This window comes from Megalobrama amblycephala, linkage group LG19, assembly GCF_018812025.1.
Source record: "Megalobrama amblycephala isolate DHTTF-2021 linkage group LG19, ASM1881202v1, whole genome shotgun sequence".
Lineage (NCBI taxonomy): Eukaryota > Metazoa > Chordata > Actinopteri > Cypriniformes > Xenocyprididae > Megalobrama > Megalobrama amblycephala.
In genome coordinates, this window is record NC_063062.1 from 18,934,146 (window position 1) to 18,954,569 (window position 20,424).

Consider the following 20,424-nt stretch of genomic DNA (forward strand, 5'->3'; position numbering starts at 1 on the left):
ACATTTAATTTAAATAAAAATGCATAAAACTGCAAGTTTATGAAAAACAATAGTCTGTAATTTGGCCATTTATTACATGTCTGCATTAAAAATTAAAGATATTAACCTACATTTCTGACAAAATACCATGGTTACAGTTAGTGTTACCACAGTAAATCCATGATAAATGTTGTTGAATTGTTGGTTGAAAAGTATTCTAACTGGGTCGGCTCAATGTTTCTCCTGATGTTGTTAATTAAGTCAGCGCTGTTTCAACTGGGGTTAACTGAATTAAATCACAGAGAGCTGCGGATGCGCAGTGCGCACAAGTAGCGCTGTTTCGTTCCGCTTTGAGCACGTTAATGTTTCCCTTGCCTAAAATCTAGTACTGCCACCTTGTGTTGACATTGTGAAACTGCACAATTTGTAATTTATGCATGATGGCGGACCACATATAATATATTTTAATGGACAAGCTGCGGGCCTTTTAAATTCATCCCCGGGCCGTACTTTGGGACACCCCTGAGCTGGAGATAAGCCAAGGTTCATTACCTAATATGAACCTCAGATTTGCCCAAGCATTACAACGTACAAGCTGCCCTTCAATTAAAGAAAAAGCTCATCTAAAAATGGGGGGTGGGTGGGGAGGCTGTAATTTACTATTTTACAAACCTATGTGACTTGTTCTTTTTTCCGTTGATTACAAAAGGAGATGTTAAGGACTGACAGCCCAGGTGTCCATTTACTTTTTCTCCTTGAAAATGCAAGGTGATTGAGATCATTGTACACCGATCAGGCATATCATTATGACCACCTTCCTAATTTTGTGTCCGTCACACTTTTGCTGCCAAAACAGCCCTGACCCGTCGAGGCATGGACTCCACTAGACCCCTGAAGGTGTGCTGTGGTATCTGGCACCAAGATGTTAGCAGCAGATCCTTTAAGTCCTGCAAGTTGTGAGGTGGAGCCTCCATAGATCGGACTTGTCTGTTCAACAGATCCCACAGATGCTCGATTGGATTGAGATCTGGGGGATTTGGAGGCCAAGTCAACATCTCAAACTCATTGTTGTGCTCCTCAAACCTGAACCATTTTTGCTTTGTGGCAGGGCTCATTATCCTGCTGAAAGAGGCCACCAGAGAATACTGTGTCCATGAAAAGGTGAACATGGTCTGCAACAATGCTTAAGTAGGTGGTACATGTCAAAGTATTATCCACATGGATGGCAGGACCCAAGGTTTCCCAGCAGAACATTGGCCAAAGCGTCACACTGCCTCCGCCGACTTGCCTTCTTCCCATAGTGCGTCCTGGTGCCATGTGTTCCCCAGGTAAGAGACGCACCCGGCCATCCACGTGATGTAAATGAAAACATGATTCATCAGTCCAGGCCACCTTCTTCCATTGCTCCATGGTCCAGTTCTGATGCTCACATGCCCAATGTTGGCGCTTTCGGCAGTGGACAGAGGTCAGATTGGTGTATTGATTCTTTTGTATTGCATGGAAGAAAGGAAGTAAACCGGTTTGCAATGGCATGAGTCTGAGTAAACAATGGCCTAATTTGATTTTTTTATAGATTAGTATTACAGATTATATTGCTTTGTAAAACATACTGACTGATCAACTTTTAGCCACTATGGTTAGTCATTCCAGTATGATCAACAGTTAGATCATCTGAAATATTTGGTATCTTGTTTGTGGAATGTGAGTTTACTCTCGAATGGAATGTAGACTGCAAAAGTCAGTTTATAAATTTGTATTTTATCATAAATTTGTTATTTACTATAAAAACAATTTCTTTATATCTTATGCAGTTTTGACAAAATACTAACTTTTTGCAATGCATAACATGTCATCCATGAATGATATTTGTATCTGTATAATTTTTCTGTAATAGGAAATCAACATTAATACAGTAACCAGATATAAATAATCAGTGTTTATGTGGCTTTTCAAGGAAGCTGATTCCTGTCATTCATCACATGCTTGTCTTCAGCTTGTAAAACAACTTAAACAATAACTTGGAAACAGAAAGTATCCACCCAATTCTCTATGTATTGCATTGCTTACTGTGTGATTTCTTCAGACACAATGGCACACGGCACGATGCTGCTGCTGATTAGCTTGACTCTCGCTGTGGGACCAGCCGTAGGTTTCTACGGGGGTTCCATGACGTTCACGCCTGGAAACAGATTTCCAGATGGATCAGTGGAGGTAAATCCAGTTTTAACATTTTTACTGTCATACAAAATATGTAAGATTAATTGCACATAAAATTAAGCTAATCTAACTTGTAAATAGTTGGTGAAGGTACGTCTTAGTTTCTGTGATGCAATGCATTGTTATTTTAGAATTATTTATATATATAGTATTTATTCATATTTTGAATATGCTTTTTTGTGTATTTTCAGTTTTAATTTTTATTTTTATTAGAAATATGATGTGCTGTTTTACTACTGTGTACTAATTTTGTACTAGTTTTTGTTTAGAAAATATTTAGCTTTAATTTACTTTTATTTCAGTTTTCATTTTTGTCATTTTAATACTTTGAATTAAACATTTATTTCAGTTAGCTGCCACGGCAACATTTCTAATTTTCATTTAACTTTTTAAAGTTGAAGTTATATTGACTGATCAAATGAGAAACTGATCAATATAATTGATAATTGATGATTTAATAGTTTTAGTTAACAATAACAAATGGTGTTGCTAGTCATATGTATTTTTGTTCCTTGGCAATAACAGTGTACATATGACATTTTAGCCTTTTAAAGTAAAATTATTCAATTCAATTCAATTCACATTTATTTGTATAGCGCTTTTCATGATACATAGGCTATCGTTTCAAAGCAGCTTTACAGAGAATGCATGTCAACATCACAATTTAAAGAATGCAGTTAGCAAATAATGTAATAATTTAGGCAATTAAATTTACAATCACCGTTAGCAGTTTAACTGAAGGTAGAAGCAATGAGCTCCTGGAAAAATGAATTTCATTGATAATAATTAGGATATAGAAATTGGGCAATGTGCATGTTTATCCAGATGATTGCGTCTTCTGAAGTCCTCGCAGGAGTTGGCGCCGTCTCTACATAGGTGTTGGTCATCTGAGGACTTCTTAAATATATTCTTTCCTGAGGAAAAAAATTACTGGACTAAATCATGCGGCAACTCCGGAATCATGTGTTTTGGCAGATGCACTTTTACTACAGACAGTCCAGCAGGGGTCCCTGTGGTTCTCAAGTCAACTGGATTTGTGAGAGTGGATCCTGTGGCGTCCTCACAAACATAGAAGCTATGGTGACAGACAGCAGCGGACCTGAAGATCGGTGGTGTCAATCGGAGGTTCACATGGCCACCAATGTCACTACTAATGGTCCCTTCATTCTGAGGTAATTCTGATACTGCTTTTATATTATAGAACTATTATATCCTACCTTAATTTATTGATAAAAGTCTTACATGGTCACATAATATTCATAATAAATAATAAAATCCTAAAATGCACATACTAAAGACCTTAAAAATTCACTGTCATTATACTAAGTTCTGTAGTTAATTTGTAAAGTGGGTCGTTCCACACCCGTAAGACCATTGTTCATCTTCAGAACACAAATTTTAGACATTGTTGATGAAATCCGAGAGGTAGGCTATATGACTTGTCCATAGACAGCAATATAACCACCACTTTCAACGTCCAGAAAGGTAAAGACATCATTAAAACATCACTGTGACTGCAGTGTTTCAACCTTAATGTTATGAAGCGACAAGATCACAAGAATACTTTTTGTGCGCAAAAACAAAACAAAAATGAACTTTATTCAACAATATCTTCTCTTCTGTGTCATTCTCATATGTTGTTTACATCCAGCGCTTCCAGGTTCTACGTCAGAACACTGACTCATTATTGGCCGGCTTCTGCGTCAGCATCACACGCGTGCGTCGTGCAGCTCACATGATCAGCTTTGGCCAATATTGAGTCGGCATTCGGATGTAAACATGGCAGCCTTCATTGTGCTTACTGCGTCAACTGCGTGAGAATAAGGACAGGGAATAGAAGAGATTATTGAATAAAGCTGTTATTTTTGTTTTGTTTTTGCACACAAAAAGTATGCTCGTCACTTCATAATATTAAGGTTGAACCACTGCAGTCACGTCGACTGTTTTATCGATGTCTTTACTACCTTTCTGGATCTTGAAAGTGGTGGTTATATTGCTGTCTATGGACGAGTCATATACCTCTCGGATTTAATCAAAAATAATTTGTGTTCCGAAGATGAACGAAGGTCTTACAGGTGTGGAACAAGTAATTAATGACAGAATTTTCATTTTTGGGTAAACTAACCCTTTAAACACATAAAATACATGACATTAAGAGAATGCATATGCATTTGATAAAATGTCTCTTTCAGTTCTCCTGGTTGCTGCTGGGAGGATAACGTTCAGGGTGTCGGTGGATGGACCCTTCGCACTCTTGTTGACACTGGTCGACGATCTGACACTCAGTCTCCAAACAGATCCCCTGTTTCAGCAGCAATTCCAAACATAAGGTTTGTGCATTTTAATGTATTAATATAGTTTACATTTGCATTTTCATTAAAGGGATAGTTCACCCAAAAATGAAAATTTTATGTTTATCTGCTTACCAGCGCATCGAAGATGTAGGTGACTTTGTTTCTTCAGTAGAACACAAATGATGATTTTTAACTCCAACCGTTGCCGTCTGTCAGTCAAATAATGCGAGTGGATGGGAACTTCTACTATAAGAGTAAATAAAACTTCCATAGACAAGCCCAAATTAGTGGTGTATTAGAGTTAAAAAATGATATAAATACTGTTCGGTTTATCACACAAACCGATTGTTTTGTGTCTTAGGACATCAATGTGTCGTCACGATCCGCAGGGTTTAATTTGGATTTGTCTATGGAAGTTTTATTTACTCTTATAGTAGAAGTTCCCATCCACTTGCATTATTTGACTGACAGACGGCAACGGTTGGAGTTAAAAATCATCATTTGTGTTCTACAGAAGAAACAAAGTCACCTACATCTTGGATGCGCTGGGGGTGAGTAGATAAACATCAAATTTTCATTTTTGGGTGAACTATCCCTTTAACAGACACATATACTTCCATAAATAAATAATGCATTTTGCTCTTCCTTTTGATAATATTCAGGATTCCTCAGAACTGCTTCCAGAACCTTAAGTTGCTGGCACATGACCCAGATGATGATGTTGTGAGATGCAGGTTTAATGACACCAATCAACATCCAAACATACATCTTCACAAGGTAATGTTCATTTATATACACACACACATGTATGTGTATATATATATATATATATATATATATATATATATATATATATATATGTGTGTGTGTGTGTGTGTGTGTGTTTATTCTGCTTTGTAGGAATCATGCACTTTGCACAGAGGAGACTCACTGGCTCTGGGTGTGCATGTGTTTGAGCTCATCCTGGAGGATTATCCTGTTTCAAACATAACTGTGATGGGAGATAATGGAGTCTTCTCAGTCAGTAATGCATCAGACAGTAATCCAACTGCTCTCAGTCAAGTGCCTCTGCAGTTTGGAGTTGAAAGTGAGTGAGGATCACATTTTAGCACATCTGCTATGGGTCAAACAGAGTTATGCAATAAAATAAATTAGGAAGCTAATTGTATAGATATAGCATTTAAGAGGAAATTTACAGAAATTAAACAAATGGATTCAAATGAATAAACAAGTAAGAAATATTAAGGTAAATCTCTTTCAAATGTTTTTTAAACAAAATTACAAAAGTGTAATAATTTAATTAAAAGGAACATCAGAAGAATTAATTTGAAGTAATTCATTTGAGTAAGAAATATTCAGAGCAATCTCTCTGATTAAAATTCCTAATGCAATAATCACAAATTAATAGAAAAAGGCATTAAAATATATGGCTCAGAACCATGCAGAAATTACTAGAGGGTGTGAAATGTATAATCTGTTGTTGAATAAAGGCACTGATAAAATATAAAGAAATTAAAGTCAAAAGTGCGCATATGAAAGAGTGTTAACTAGACATAGAGACACAGTATAATTCCACCTATTGAGACATCAATCACCACCAACTGAACATTAGACATTCACTTGTGTTTAATTAACCTGAACAACCAGTTTCTTTCATTTGACATGCGTGCAAGAGCCAGAAACAATGCAATACATTGTGGATGAACTGGCTCGGTGGTTAATTATATAAAACATGTAATTGAAAGTAGAAGTGAACATGCTGTACTTACAAAAAGTTTGTGGTTGATGAAACACTTGAATGTGTATTTTAGGTCTGTTGTGCTCATTAATGCATGTACTGTGTGCATTGTTTCCGTGGATTTAAACACAATCTACGGCATCTTGTAGTTCTTCCACCAGCCCAGGGTTGCGTGCCAGGGGTGAACAAGCCAAGTTTCTTGACACCGACTCCTTTGCATGGAGATGTGCATCATGCTGCTGTGGGACAGGCTCATGAGATCACCCTCCGAGCACAGGTCTCAGACAACAGGTCCGAATAATATTTGGTGTTACATATTTCTCTGCCACACTTTTGTAAGCCAATTAGTTTTCACTGTCTTTGACCTCTGGATTTGATTGCGTTTCACTTTTTTACATTTCTGATGCTACCAAACTTCAGCAGCCCAGCTAACATGGAACGTTCCCAGAACTTTGACTTTTGGCTTTGTTCTCTCAAAGTTATGAACTAACATTCTTCCAGTAAGGTTATTATCCTTTGGTTATCTGGACTTTAACAGTGGACACAAAACTTAAGGAAAAAAAACAATTACAATCGTGAACATTTAAAGAACATTCTGAAGTAACGTTTTAATAACTAAATGCAAACATTAGCAAAATGGTTTTAGAACATTTTTGTTAGCTGGGAGAGTTGATGTGCTGTATCAAAATGTCATTTCTTAATGCAATGACTTTGGTGAGGAGAATATTTGAACTGAATTTCTTTTTTATCTTTAGATCAAAAGCATACTTTGATATGCTCAACTGACAATGTCTGCTAAAGCAGGTTTTCCATAGTGCCAGTCACTTGAGTTAATGTTATGTGATCTTTCTGTTCCTTTTGTGTAGCATATTTGACTTCCAGGTCAGTGGCCCCTCTAATATGTCTAAGACCCTGACGGGTTTAAGTACTGGGGTTATGATGGCAACACTGACCTGGATTCCACAGGAGACGGATCTGTATCGTCATGTACCTTTGTGTTTCACAGCAGAAACACTTAACAGGTAAACTGAGATCTGTATTTAAGTTCACCGGTTATTCATGTTCTCTGTATAATTTCTCAAGAGTTCTTTTCTGTCTTTTCTTCATCAGTCAGTCAGAAATGAGGTGCATTATTGTGGTTGTGGCAAAGGCAAGGGTTCTATCAGGTAGGCATATGAATATGGCTTAAATGTGAATGCTTAAGTACTGGTGTATTCTGTGTTTTTTGTGAATGAATATGTGTTTTTTATAACTTATAACTTAACATTATAAAGAAATTAATAAATACTATTTATATTTCATTTATTTAATTTCTCATATAATCAACTTATCTAAGTTAGGTAAATTTAACAAATTAACTTTTTGCTCAAATTATATAACATTAAAGGTCCCTTGAATTAAAAATTGAATTTACCTTGGCATAGTTAAATAACAAGAGTTCAGTACATGGAAATGACATACAGTGAGTCTCAAACTCCATTGTTTCCTCCTTCTTATATAAATCTCATTTGTTTAAAAGACCTCCGAAGAACAGGCGAATCTCAACAAAACACCGACTGTTACGTAACAGTCGGGATCATTAATATGTACGCTCCCAATTTTTGCATATGCCAGTCCATGTTCAAGGCATTAGACAAGGGCAGGCAGTATTAACGTCTGGATCTGTGCACAGCTGAATCATCAGACTAGGTAAGCAAGCAAGAACAATAGCGAAAAATGGCAGATGGAGCATTAATAACTGACATGATCCATGATATCATGATATTTTTAGTGATATTTGTAAACTGTCTCTCTAAATGTTTCGTTAGCATGTTGCTAATGTACTGTTAAATGTGGTTAAAGTTACCATTGTTTCTTACTGTATTCACGGAGACAAGAGCCGTCGCTATTTTCATTATTAAACACTTGCCGTCTGTATAATTTATAAACACAACTTCATTCTTTATAAATCTCTCCAACAGTGTAGCATTAGCCATTAGCCACGGAGCACTATCAAACTCATAGAGAATCAAATGTAAACATCCAAATAAATACAATACTCACATAATTCGATGTATGCATGCAGCATGCATGACGAACACTTTGTAAAGATCCATTTTTTAGGGTTATATTAGCTGTGTGAACTTTGTTTATGCAATGATAGAGTCGAGAGCTCGGGAGGGGGCGGGGAGCGCGAGCAATTAAAGGGTCTGCAGCCTGAATCGGCGCATTTCTAATTATGCCCCAAAATAGGCAGTTAAAAAAATTAATTAAATCTATAGGGTATTTTGAGCTGAAACTTCACAGACTCATTCAGGGGGCACCTTAGACTTATATTACATCTTGTAAAAAAACGTTCGATGGCACCTTTAAATTATAAGCATGCTTTTAAAGTGTATGCTTTACTCAGAAACATCTAAGTTAATAATACAACAGATATCATGACACCATATCTACATATAGAAGTAATGCAGCACTCACCTGAACACAGAGTCCTCAATACCAGAGGTGTAAAGAGTACCTGAAAACCATACTTGAGTAAATGTACTGATACCTTACATCGAAAATGACTCAATTACAAGTTACAAGTAACCAATTGCAATACGACTTGAGTAAAAGTCTTAAAGTATCTGATTTTAACTGTAGGCTCAAAGATGCACTAGTCCTGAGGAACTGCCAGTGAAAATAAGAAACAATTGATTTGTAAGATGTGAAATCAAGTTTATTTTCTAAAATCAAAATAAAACTGAACACCTCAATGTTGCAATAAATCAAGGTCGACACAACAACCTTTTAAACGTCTACAAACTCTCAAGTCTCAGTTGAGCTCAAGTGCACAGAAAGGCCATAAGTAAACCAATATCCTTCAAAACAGTCTTGTCAATATAGCGGATAAATAAAACAATGTAAAGTAAAATCAAATAGTCGAAGTCTACTGTATGTGCTGGTTTGAGCCTCATCACCAGCTGCAGTCATTTCCTCATCTAATAAATAAAACATCTGTGATCAGAAACTACCTGCTAATGCACTCACGTTCACGTAAAGTAGCCTTGTTGACAAGTTTTAGGTGAGTAAAGGCAAAATGCACAAGATATAGTACCTTTCAGTGCCCTTAGATGGCGATATCGCTTCTTTATGTCAGAAACAAAGTGCTGCAGAAAAAGTTAGCTGCCATGAAGAATGTAATTTGTAATTGCATTACTCATCACAAATGTAGTGGAGTAAAAAGTACATTTACTTGCTCAAAAATGTAGTCAAGTAGAGAGTAAAAGTTGCCAATATTTTTGATACTCAGTACAACTACAAAGTAGCCAAAAAGATACTTAAGTACAGTAAATAATTACATTTACTCAAGTACTTTACACCTCTGCTCAATACTTGGTAAACAATGCACAGTAAAGGTAACATTCAATGTAACACTTTACAGTAGTTAACTACATTAGTTAACAAGAACTAATCATGAACTGCACTTATACAGCATTTATTAATCTTTGTTAATGTTAATTTCAACATTTACTAATACATTATTAAAATCTTGTTAACATTAGTTAATGCACTGTGAACTAACATGAACAAACAATGAACAACTGTATTTTCATTAACGCTAACGAAGATTAGTAAATACAAATGTATTGCTCATGGTTAGTTCATGTTAGTTAATGCATTAACTAATGCTTAACTAATGAACCTTATTGTAAAGTGTTACCCATTCAATAGATCGTCTTTGAGCATGAATTTGTCATTCTGAGTAGAAAATGAACTCCAGATGTCACAAAATCGCACGTTACTAAACCTAACAACAAAAGCAATGGTAAAACAGCAAAAAAATCTACCTTATTAATTATTCATGCCCCATTGCATGATGGGAACACCAGTATCAGAAAAGTTGAGTAGGCTTTACTTAATTTTATATCATTGACATTTACGCTTTAATTTCTACAAGCTTGAATTGAGTACTAATAAGGAATTTACTTTGGGGTTTTTTTCAAATAAATTTTCAATTTTTTCAATAGAAATTACATTTGTTTTTGTTTTGTTTTTTGTAATATTTACTTCACCACAGAATCATTTTTATCAGTGTGTTATAGGCTGCTTTGTTGTAATTTGTGGAGAAAATTATGCTTTAATGCTCTTTATTATTGGATTTGTAGACACGCAACATTTTTTGATGAATCGGTTAAATGAATGATTCTCTGGCTCACTCATAAAGTACAAATACATTCACTCATTGCCACATATTGGCGCAACGGCAACAATAACTTGTAGAGAGAGCCACTGAACTAATTAGTGAACAAATCTTTTTGATGAATCGCTGCGGACAAAGTCCCTTTCAGGAAAGTCTGTTCACTCAGCGGCCATATTTGCTATTTTGGGCATCCAAGACCAAGTCCTATCTATTTGAATGGGGGAATCCTGAAATCTCAAAAACTGCTTGGTGAACTCACAATTAAATAACATATTTCAAATCAGCAAAAAAAATCTGACATGAACTGTCCTGTAAATTTTATTTCTTATGCTCAAATATATGTTGAAAAAGTATCTTTCAGGGTAGACGAGCCAATGCACAGGTGCAGTCCTAAGCGCGAGTCTCAGGTTTCTATGGGAACCGGAGCTTCTAACGGCAACCACAGTGATGCAATGACTACCCAGACAGCAACATAGTCTGGCCCAGATCCGGCCCATATCTGGTACATGTGGATTATACGCGGACCAGATGTGTGCCGGATCTGTGCCGACACTATGTTGCTGTCAGGGTATATCAATCAGCGATTGGCTCTTTTACTTAGAAGGCGGGATGTATTCCGCCATATTGCATGTTGCAGTTTTTCCCATTCATAACTAAAAGGAGTGAACCGTCTTTCTATATCTAGAGTCTTTGCTGCGGATCTACCAAAATACTTACCATTTCTAGCAAATGGGTATAGTCCGACTCCGGTTGAACAAGCTTAACAGTACATTGTGTTGCTGGGGCGGGAATGAACAAACCTTTGTGCTCAAGCAAATTACCTTCAAATGTATTTAGAATAGATTTATCGCTGTCCGCTAAGATTGCAGTGAGTTATGAGTTGTGTTCTTGCTCATCTCACAAATTATGTAGCTAGTGTGTTCACATTGATATACTTGCATAGAATAAGCCACTGTATGTGTCAATCCCTTGGTGTTTTTTTATGATTTAAATGCAGGTTACATAAAAATACTCTAATCGTGACTTAATAAATGCATCATATCTTTTAAGGTGAAGCAAATGTCATCTGTGACGATAACAGTATCAGCATTGTAGTCAGTAAAGCCTCCATGGATGGCATTGACCAGAACTGGCTCCAACTGCGAGACCCCACCTGCTCTCTTACCTCCAATCAAACCCACATCCTGGGAACAATGTCCCTCAACACCTGCGGCACTACGATGGATGTATGGAGGCTGCGTATTATGTTCTTCAAAGTTTTTTTTTGAATATATGAGTGTTGCATTGAAGCCCTTTACATTTTGATTATTTTTTCTTCATTTATCACCAATCAGGACTCTGGAGATTTCATGGTCTTCAAAAACGAGATAAACTCCTTTGAGAACCCGAATGCTGTTATCACCAGACGCAATCAAGTTAAATTCGGCTTCTCCTGCCAGTATCCCAAAATAGCCAGTGTGTCAAACCGCTACGTCAACCATAAATCTGACTACATCTTCACTGAATCCAGCTTTGGTACATTTAGTTACTCATTTGAAGTTTTCACCGACAGCAGTTTTAACAGTCAGGTAGATCCCAGCCAGTATCCAGTGCAAGTTCAGCTCATGGACCCCATCTACATGGGTATTGAAGCCAGTACTGCTCTCCCAGAGGTCACACTCTTCGTTGAGTCCTGCAGGGCCACTCCAGATGACAATCCATTCAGTCCTGTCTTTTATGACATAATCAAAGATGGGTAAGACTTTATCATGAACTAAATTTTCAGAATGGGCAATGGCATGCACTAATGATAGAGTAGAATTTTATTCATTATATTCCAAGCTTGTCATTGGTAATGTTTAAAACACTGCAGGATCATTGCAGAATTAAAGGCTCACTGGATTAAGCTTTTTGTCTACTAACAAAAAGGTTTCAGGTTCAAGGCCATGTATAGATGGTCTCCTTTAAATACATGGTCGGCCTTCAAGGCTTTGTTGAAAACCTCACAATGGCTTTCCTCAAAACCATTAATCACTTACTGTGGCTTCAGGTGTGGTTTAGTAATGTGAAAAAACGAGTGTGATGGTAAAGATTTTGCACACCTTAACCCTTTTTCTGTGCTAAACACACTTGTTTGAATTGTAATAGTAAAAGAAAACTTATTTGTAATTTAAAGGATTAGTTCACTTTCAAATTTAAATTTTCTGATAATTTACTCACCCCCATGTCATCCAAGATGTTCATGTCTTTCTTTCTTCAGTCGAAGGTTTTTGATGAAAAAGGATTATTCTCCATATAGTGGACTTCAATGGCCTCCAAACGGTTGAAGGTCAAAATTACAGTTTCAGTGCAGCTTTAAAGCGTTCTACACGAGGAGGGCAGTAATACACTTAGCAGCGTCTACACTGCTGGAATTCTAATTGAGAAGAAGAAGAAGAGAGCTATTTCAAGATGAGCATTTATTGTTAAAATGTATAAAATTAAAAAAAAACTAAAAAAATTAGAAAATGAGTTATGGTTTCTCTAGTTGAGACCCTTATTTCTCGTCTAGGATCGCGTAAAACCCTTTGAAGCTGCACTGAAATTGTAATTTTGACCTTCAACCGTTTGGAGGCCATTGAAGTCCACTGTAAGGAGAAAAATCCTGGAATGTTTTCATCAAAAACCTTCATTTCTTTTCCACTGAAAGAGAAGGACAAGGACATCTTGGATGACATGGGGGTGATAATAAGGTAATTATAAGGTCAGGTTACTCAAAGTACTTAATCAGCAAACACTTGATCTGCTATTGAGTGATGTCACAATATCACAAGTCACTAAACCACAAGTTAATAAACAACAAAAGCAATGACAAAACCAACCAACCTTATTAATTATTTATGCCCCATTGCATGATGGGAACACCAGTATCAAAAACGTTGAGTAGGTTTGAAACTGTAATGGAACAAGTTATGAAACTGAACAAGATGTGTTCAGAAGTCATTTGGTTCTTTGATTGTGTTATTTTAGATGTGTTACGGATGAAACAGTCATGGTTTACGCAAGTGACTCCACAAAATATGACTTTGAGATCCAAGCTTTCAAGTTCACAGGAGGCTTCGATGAGGTATGACATATTCACATAAAAATACAGTGTAAATTGTGTTAAGCAGGAACCTTTCACTATAATAATTGTCAACAGGTGTACATTAGTTGCTCAGTGATCCTGTGTGCAAAAGACAGCCCAAACTCCAGGTGTGCCCAAGGCTGTATTGGTCAAGCCGCACGCAGACGTAGGCGAGACGTGAGCCAAGAAACAGCCAGGCACTACATCACCCAGGGTCCCCTACGTGTGGCAAGACAGACTCATAATTATGCAGGTATATGAATATGGTTTAAAGGGGTCCTATTAGGCTTTTTTACATGTTCAACTTTCTTTAGTGTGAAATGTTGCTGTTTGAGCATAAAAAGGTCTGCAAAGCACAAAGTCACTCCAATGGGATTTATTCTCTATCAGTTCTAGAGAATAATGCGAGTTTCTATATTCTCTATATGAAACTCACATTATGGCATGACATTTACGAAACGTGCTTGAGGCACTTGCCCAAGCACAACACACTGATCCAGCTAACCAATCAGAGCACATTGCTTCATAGAAACAGGAACTAAACAGAGCGTTACTGACAGACTGGGAAGAGAGGTGCTGCAACAATCTGAAATATGTGAATAATAATGTGTTTTTTAAACTTTAAAGCATGAGAACCTATTCTAGCACATCCCAAAAATAAAATTATGACTTTGAAAATAAGCATACTAGGTTTTCTTTAAAACATCAGTTCTCATTTTTGGCTCAATTATTCCTTTAACAGTGACTATAATATTATTACTATCTCATTATTTTCTGTGTAACTCTGTTGCTCTTTCATTTTGTAGCCTCAAATGACAGTGGATTTCTACACATGAGCACAAGCACCGGGGTCTTTGGAGGACTCTTTGTTGTCTCCTTTGCGGTGGTGGTGGGGATGTTGGTATATAATGCCAAAAGAACAAGATCAGTTGACCGCATGCAACTACTGTCCTCTTTCTGAGATCCTTTAGTGGCCAGGTTGAGTAGGCAGACAAAGAACCTACTGTACATCCAACCAGGTTAAAAATATCAGTTAAAGTCTTTTTGTTTTGATTGCATATCTCACACAAGAGCAGTAAATGAACAGTTTTTGAGGGAAAATGGTATAAATTCACAACAATGGCCTTTGGTGCGGCTGGTATTGTCCTAATTCTTTAAGCATATTGTATTTTTTCCTCACTTATTTCCTTCTTCACTTTCACTCAACATGCTTCACTGAACATAACATGCTTACCAGGATGTATAATTATTGGGGGAAAAAACATGAACTTTCACTTGAATATTGAGAATGATCTGACATTTTCTTTAACATTTTATTTTGGGATAAAATGTTGTTGGAAGAAAATAAATGTTTAAAAATTAATGTTGGTGTTATGTGATAAGCAATATGCATGCCTCTGTATTCTTGAATAAAATATACATTGAGGTATTTATTGTGTTGGTGTGTGGTAATTTGCAAAGAAAAACACTCCTTGGTCAATGCTTACGTTTTAGGACAGGTTGATGGTATATAAATCATGCCCGAACGTTAGCGTCTGTCAATCAAGCCAAACCATCCATTCAGAAACCGAGAAATTTGACACTTTAAAGGTGATAGAGAGGATTTATTCGTCGACTGAGAAACCAAAGACCGTTACTGAGTTTTTGAAATGAGCGCATGCGTAAGAACAGCCCCCCTCCTTCAAAGCTCATTTCAAAGGAACGCCTCCCAAAACTCGTGCACGAAGGAACACGAGTGTTTAACACCGGCATTCGCTGTGTTGTGTTTTTTGGATTCATTATGTCGGACTCACCACAGGTAACTCATAATCTGCAGTTGTTACTCCTGTCTCCTGACAAAAACATTGCATGCAGTGCCTGTGGAGTGTGGAAAGTTACTGGAGCGCGCAGCCGTGCTCGTCTCTCACAAGGAACATCACGGCAGTGATTGACAAGCCAGAAGGCCAATCGTTGACGCGATGATCGCGTAAACGATTGGCTGATGTTTGTAAGGCCCTACCTCGTGCACAGATGATGTATACTAATATTATTCCTTTCAGTGCACCCAATAAATAGTCTTTTATCAGTTAGTAAAGACAGTTTCAAGTAATATTGCAAAAATGTATAAAACAAAACATCCTCTTTAGCACCTTTAAGGTAAGGAGGCTGATCTCTCAGGTTGACGCGCAAGCTGGCTTGACTGAAGTTTTCGTGAGGATTTATAGTTTATGGACTGTTTTGATTTCAGTAATTACATCTTGAAAGGCAAAAGCATTGATGGCATCTATAAAAGAGATATCTGAAATAGAAACGAAAGTGATATTGTGCTATTAATATCTTCAACATTAAAAATCTATATTTTATGGGACTTGCTTTATGAAAGTCAATCATACTCATCAACCCAAACCTGTTTTATTCTCACACTCTCTTACCAATGCTGGCAGTACATGCACAACTTTTACCTTGCTGTTACTCACTATCTATTATATAATTCCAATAAACCAATTCAGATTGCAATCTTTCAGATTATTAGAAAGTATTTTGGTATACTAAATTGATAAGTCTACTAAACTGGAACAACTAATTTTGTACTTCATGTACTCTAGTTATCTCTAGCGTAATGGCGGCGCGCAGCGGCTTCTCAAGCTCCCGGTTCAGCCCTTAGTGCCGGCTTCTCTAGCTATAGTAAGAGATAGTGAGTGTATTTGTGCAGAGAGGTTTGTGCGATACAATCCACTTGAACTCTGAGAAATTAAAAGTAAGTATGAAGCAAAACTACCACAGAACCTGGAATCAGAGCTGGGCAGGATGGAGCTTTTTAGGACAGTGGCATGGCGCTGCACTATACGCCGGCTCAGAGGCAAAAGGAAGCGGTGTGCTCGGAAGCAGAAGAGGGGCAAGTGAGCCGGCCTGTTGGCTAAGTTAAAGTAAGTTAACAACAACAGACTGGTGATTCCGTCCCTTGTTTTTAGCCAATATTTGGGCGTTGGACAACAAAATGGATTTATTTAAAGGAAGGTGCCCTAGATTCAAAAATTGAATTTACCTCGGCATAGTTGAATAACAAGAGTTCAGTACATGGAAATGACATACAGTGAGTCTCAAACTCCATTGTTTCCTCCTTCTTATATAAATCTCATTTGTTTAAAAGAATGCGAATCTCAACATAACACCGACTGTTACGTAACAGTCGGGATCATTAATATGTACGCCCCCAATATTTGCAAATGCCAGCCCATGTTCAATGCATTACACAAGGGCAGCCAGTATTAATATCTGGATCTGTGCACAGCTGAATCAACAGACTAGGTAAGCAAGCAAGAACAATAGCAAAAAATGGCAGATGGAGCAATAATAACTGACATGATCATTGATATCATGATATTTTTAGTGATGTTTGTAAATTGTCTTTCTAAATGTTTCGTTAGCATGTTGCTAATGTACTGTTAAATGTGGTTAAAGTTACCATCGTTTCTTACTGTATTCACGGAGACAAGACTGTCGTTATTTTCATTTTTTAAATACATGCAGTCTGTATAATTTATAAACACAACTTCATTCTTTATAAATCTCTCCAATAGTGTTTAATGTTAGCTTTAGCCACGGAGCACTATCAAACTCATTCAGAATCAAATGTAAACATCCAAATAAATACTATACTTACGCGATTAGACATGTTGCATGCCATGTTTTTAAGGCAAGCGCGAGCTCTTGGGGCGTGGAGCACGAGATTTAAAGGGGCCACGTACCCTGAATCGGCGCATTTATAATGATAGGCAGTTAAAAAAAATAATTAAAAAAACTATGGGGTATTTTGAGCTGAAACTTCACAGACACATTCAGGGGACACTTAAGACTTATATTACATCTTTTAAAAACATGTTCTTTGGCACCTTTAAGGGATAGTTCACCCAAAAATGAAAATTTTATGTTTATCTGCTTTGCTGTTTATCTTTTTCTTCAGTAGAACACAAATGATGATTTTTAACTCCAACCGTTGCAGTCTGTCAGTCATATAATGCATGGCAATGGGAACGCCATCGATAAGAGTAAAAAAAACATGCACAGACAAATCCAAATTAAACCCTGCGGCTCGTGACGACACACTGATGTCCTAAGAAACGAAACAATCGGTTTGTGCGAGAAACCGAACAGTATATCATTTTTTACTTCTAATACACCACTATGTCCAACTGCCTTGAGCATCCGGTGTGTGAGGTCTGAATGCACTCTGACGCCCAGAAGTGATCTCTCGCACTCATTGAGGTATATGCGCGAGAGATCACTTCCGGCATCAGAGCAAATTTTTAGACCTCACACACCAGATGCTCAAGGCAGTTGGACATAGTGGTGTATTGATCCACTGATACATAAACTGGAGACTCTTGGACTGAGTTACTCTCTGTGCAATTGGGTACTGAACTTTTTAACAAATAGAAGGCAGACTGTATAGATCCATAATATCATGTCCTCCCCCATTGTTCTCAGCTCCGGCTCGCCACAGGGATGTGTCCTGAGCCCACTGCTGTCCACTCTGCTGACTTATGATTGCTCCGCCAGACATCCAAGTAACCATATTGTCAAATTTGCAGATGATACTGTTGTGGTGGGATTCACTTCTCAGAATAACGAGTCAGATTAGAGGTGAAACAAATGGTGGCCTGGTGCAGCGATAACAATCTCTGCATCAATGTGAAAAAAACTAAAGAAATGATTGTGGACTTCAGAAAGGCCAACAGGAACCACCTCCCTCCCCTCTGCATTGGGGGAGCCGAGGTGGAAGTCGTCTCCAGCTTCAAATACATGGGGGTACATATTAACGAGAACCTCACTTGGAAAACCAACTGCCGTAGCCTCGTAAAGAAGGCCCATCAAAGGCTGTATTTTCTGAGGAGGCTTAAATGGGCTGGCTTGGGAACTAAAGTCCTTATATTCTTTTATAGGTGTGTGGTGGAAAGCATTCTCACTTCGTGTGTTACAGTGTGGAATGGGAACTGCTCTTTTACAGATAGGAAAATCCTGCAACGTGTGGTTAAGTCGACAGAGAAAATTATTGGATGCAGTCTCCAGTGTTGCCAAGTGCATGGTTTTCCTGCGGAATTGGGCTACTTTTACACTGTTGCTGCGGGTTGTTTTTCATGTCTGCGGGTTGAATCGACTAAAATAACGTGATATTTAACCCCTGAAATGTGAATTTTACCAGGGGAGCCCCTCCAAAAACGCGGCCTTCAGGCAGGAGGCTGTGTAGCATCAGAACTAGAACAACCACGTTAAAAACTTCTTTACAGAAGCTGTTAGATTTACTAACTCTGCCATACTTTAGAATTGAACAAACTAAACTTTTTGTCTCACAGTTATATTGCATTTTTATTACTATGCTGTGAATTTTTCAGGTTTTTAGTGTTTATATATGGGTGTGAATGAATGGTTATTTGTATTTTATTTGTATATATTATGATGTGTAGTTTAGTTATTTATTTGTGAGTGGTTTTTAACTGGAAATTGGCATCTAATTTTGTTCCAAGCTCATGTACAATGTTTTTTGGAATGACAAAAATCCTTACCTCCTTACCTTACCTTACCTTACTCAGAAGCAAAGCTGAGGTCCAACTACAGATATACGTAGTATATTTGATTATATAAAATGGAACTATTGCAGGTATACTGTAGATACACATTTAAAGACAGATATTATACAGTGATCATACTAACAATAGTGATATTAAAGGTGCCCAAGAATGCTTTTTCACAAGATGTAATATAAGTCTAAGGTGTCCCCTGAATGTGTCTGTGAAGTTTCAGCTCAAAATACCCCATAGATTTTTTTTAATTAATTTTTTTAACGGCCTATTTTGGGGCATCATTAACTATGCACTGATTTTTTCAGCGCGCCGCCCCTTTAATTCGTGTGCTCCCTGCCACACGAGCTCTCGATTATATTACAGCACATTTACAAAGTTCACACAGCTAATATAACCCTCAAATGGATCTTTACAAGATGCTGTATGCATGCTTCGAAATATGTGAGTAAAGTATTTATTTTGATGTTTATATTTGATTCTCTATGAGTTTGAGGCTGTGCTCCGTGGCTAACGGCTAATGCTACACTGTTGGAGAGATTTATAAAGAATGAAGTTGTGTTTATGAATTATACAGACTGCAAGTGTTTAAAAATGAAAATAGTGACGGCTCTCTTGTCTCCGTGAATTCAGTAAGAAACGATGGTAACTTCAACCTCATTTAACAGTACATTAGCAACATGTTAGCAAAACATTTAGAAAGACAATTTACAAATATCACTAAAAATATCATGCTATCATGGATCATGTCAGTTATTATTGCTCCATCTGCCATTTTCGCTGTTGTTCTTGCTTACCTAGTCTGTTGATTCACCTGTGCAGATCCAGACATTACTGGCTGCCCTTGTCTAATGCCTTTCATAATGTTGGGAACATGGGCTGGCATATGCAAATATTGGGGCGTACACCCCAACTGTTACGTAACAGTCGGTGTTGTGTTGAGATCCGCGTGTTTTCCGGAAGTCTTTTAAACAAATGAGATTTACATAAGAAAGAGAAAGCAATGGAGTTTGAAACTCAATGTATGTCTTTTCCATGTACTGAACTCTTGTTATTCAACTATAAGGTAAATTCAAATTTTGAATCTAGGGCACCTTTAAAACACATTTTAGGCTTAATAATGTGCATTGTGCAATAAAGAAGTACTCCAAATAAAGTTTAATTATAATATTTATATCAGTAAGTCTCACGCGATATGTCAGTAAACATGTTAATGGATTTGTACTAAGTGTGAAATAAATGTATTAATGTCTTTTGGTATAGTTTTTTTCACTAGGGATAGGTCAAGTTAAATAAGGAAAAGGGTTAATAAAAATATTCACATTTATGTTGAATAACAATAACAATATCTGTTAAAATGAATCAATTTAATAAAAAAAAAAAGATCA

The 20,424-nt window shown here is 37.1% G+C and overlaps 1 protein-coding gene across 1 annotated transcript; it reads left to right on the forward strand.

Moving 5' to 3' along the window:
• The first annotated feature begins 2,033 nt into the window (after positions 1 to 2,033).
• Positions 2,034 to 14,907, forward strand: LOC125253873 (CUB and zona pellucida-like domain-containing protein 1). Its single transcript, XM_048168111.1, has 13 exons — positions 2,034 to 2,190; positions 3,172 to 3,368; positions 4,389 to 4,526; positions 5,153 to 5,267; positions 5,391 to 5,577; positions 6,378 to 6,519; positions 7,095 to 7,250; positions 7,339 to 7,394; positions 11,444 to 11,619; positions 11,728 to 12,128; positions 13,382 to 13,478; positions 13,554 to 13,731; positions 14,285 to 14,907. Exons 1-13 carry the CDS (start codon positions 2,068 to 2,070, stop codon positions 14,437 to 14,439), a joined length of 2,121 nt encoding a protein of 706 aa, XP_048024068.1. The 5' UTR covers positions 2,034 to 2,067; the 3' UTR covers positions 14,440 to 14,907.
• Positions 14,908 to 20,424: the final 5,517 nt, after the last annotated feature.

Excerpts from the sequence above, each read along its gene's own strand:
- LOC125253873 (XM_048168111.1), top strand. The coding sequence starts at position 2,068 with ATGGCACACGGCACGATGCTGCTGCTGATTAGCTTGACTCTCGCTGTG. Across the intron at positions 3,369-4,388 it reads AATGGTCCCTTCATTCTGAG|TTCTCCTGGTTGCTGCTGGG; the intron begins GTAATTCTGATA and ends TGTCTCTTTCAG. Across the intron at positions 13,479-13,553 it reads TCACAGGAGGCTTCGATGAG|GTGTACATTAGTTGCTCAGT; the intron begins GTATGACATATT and ends AATTGTCAACAG.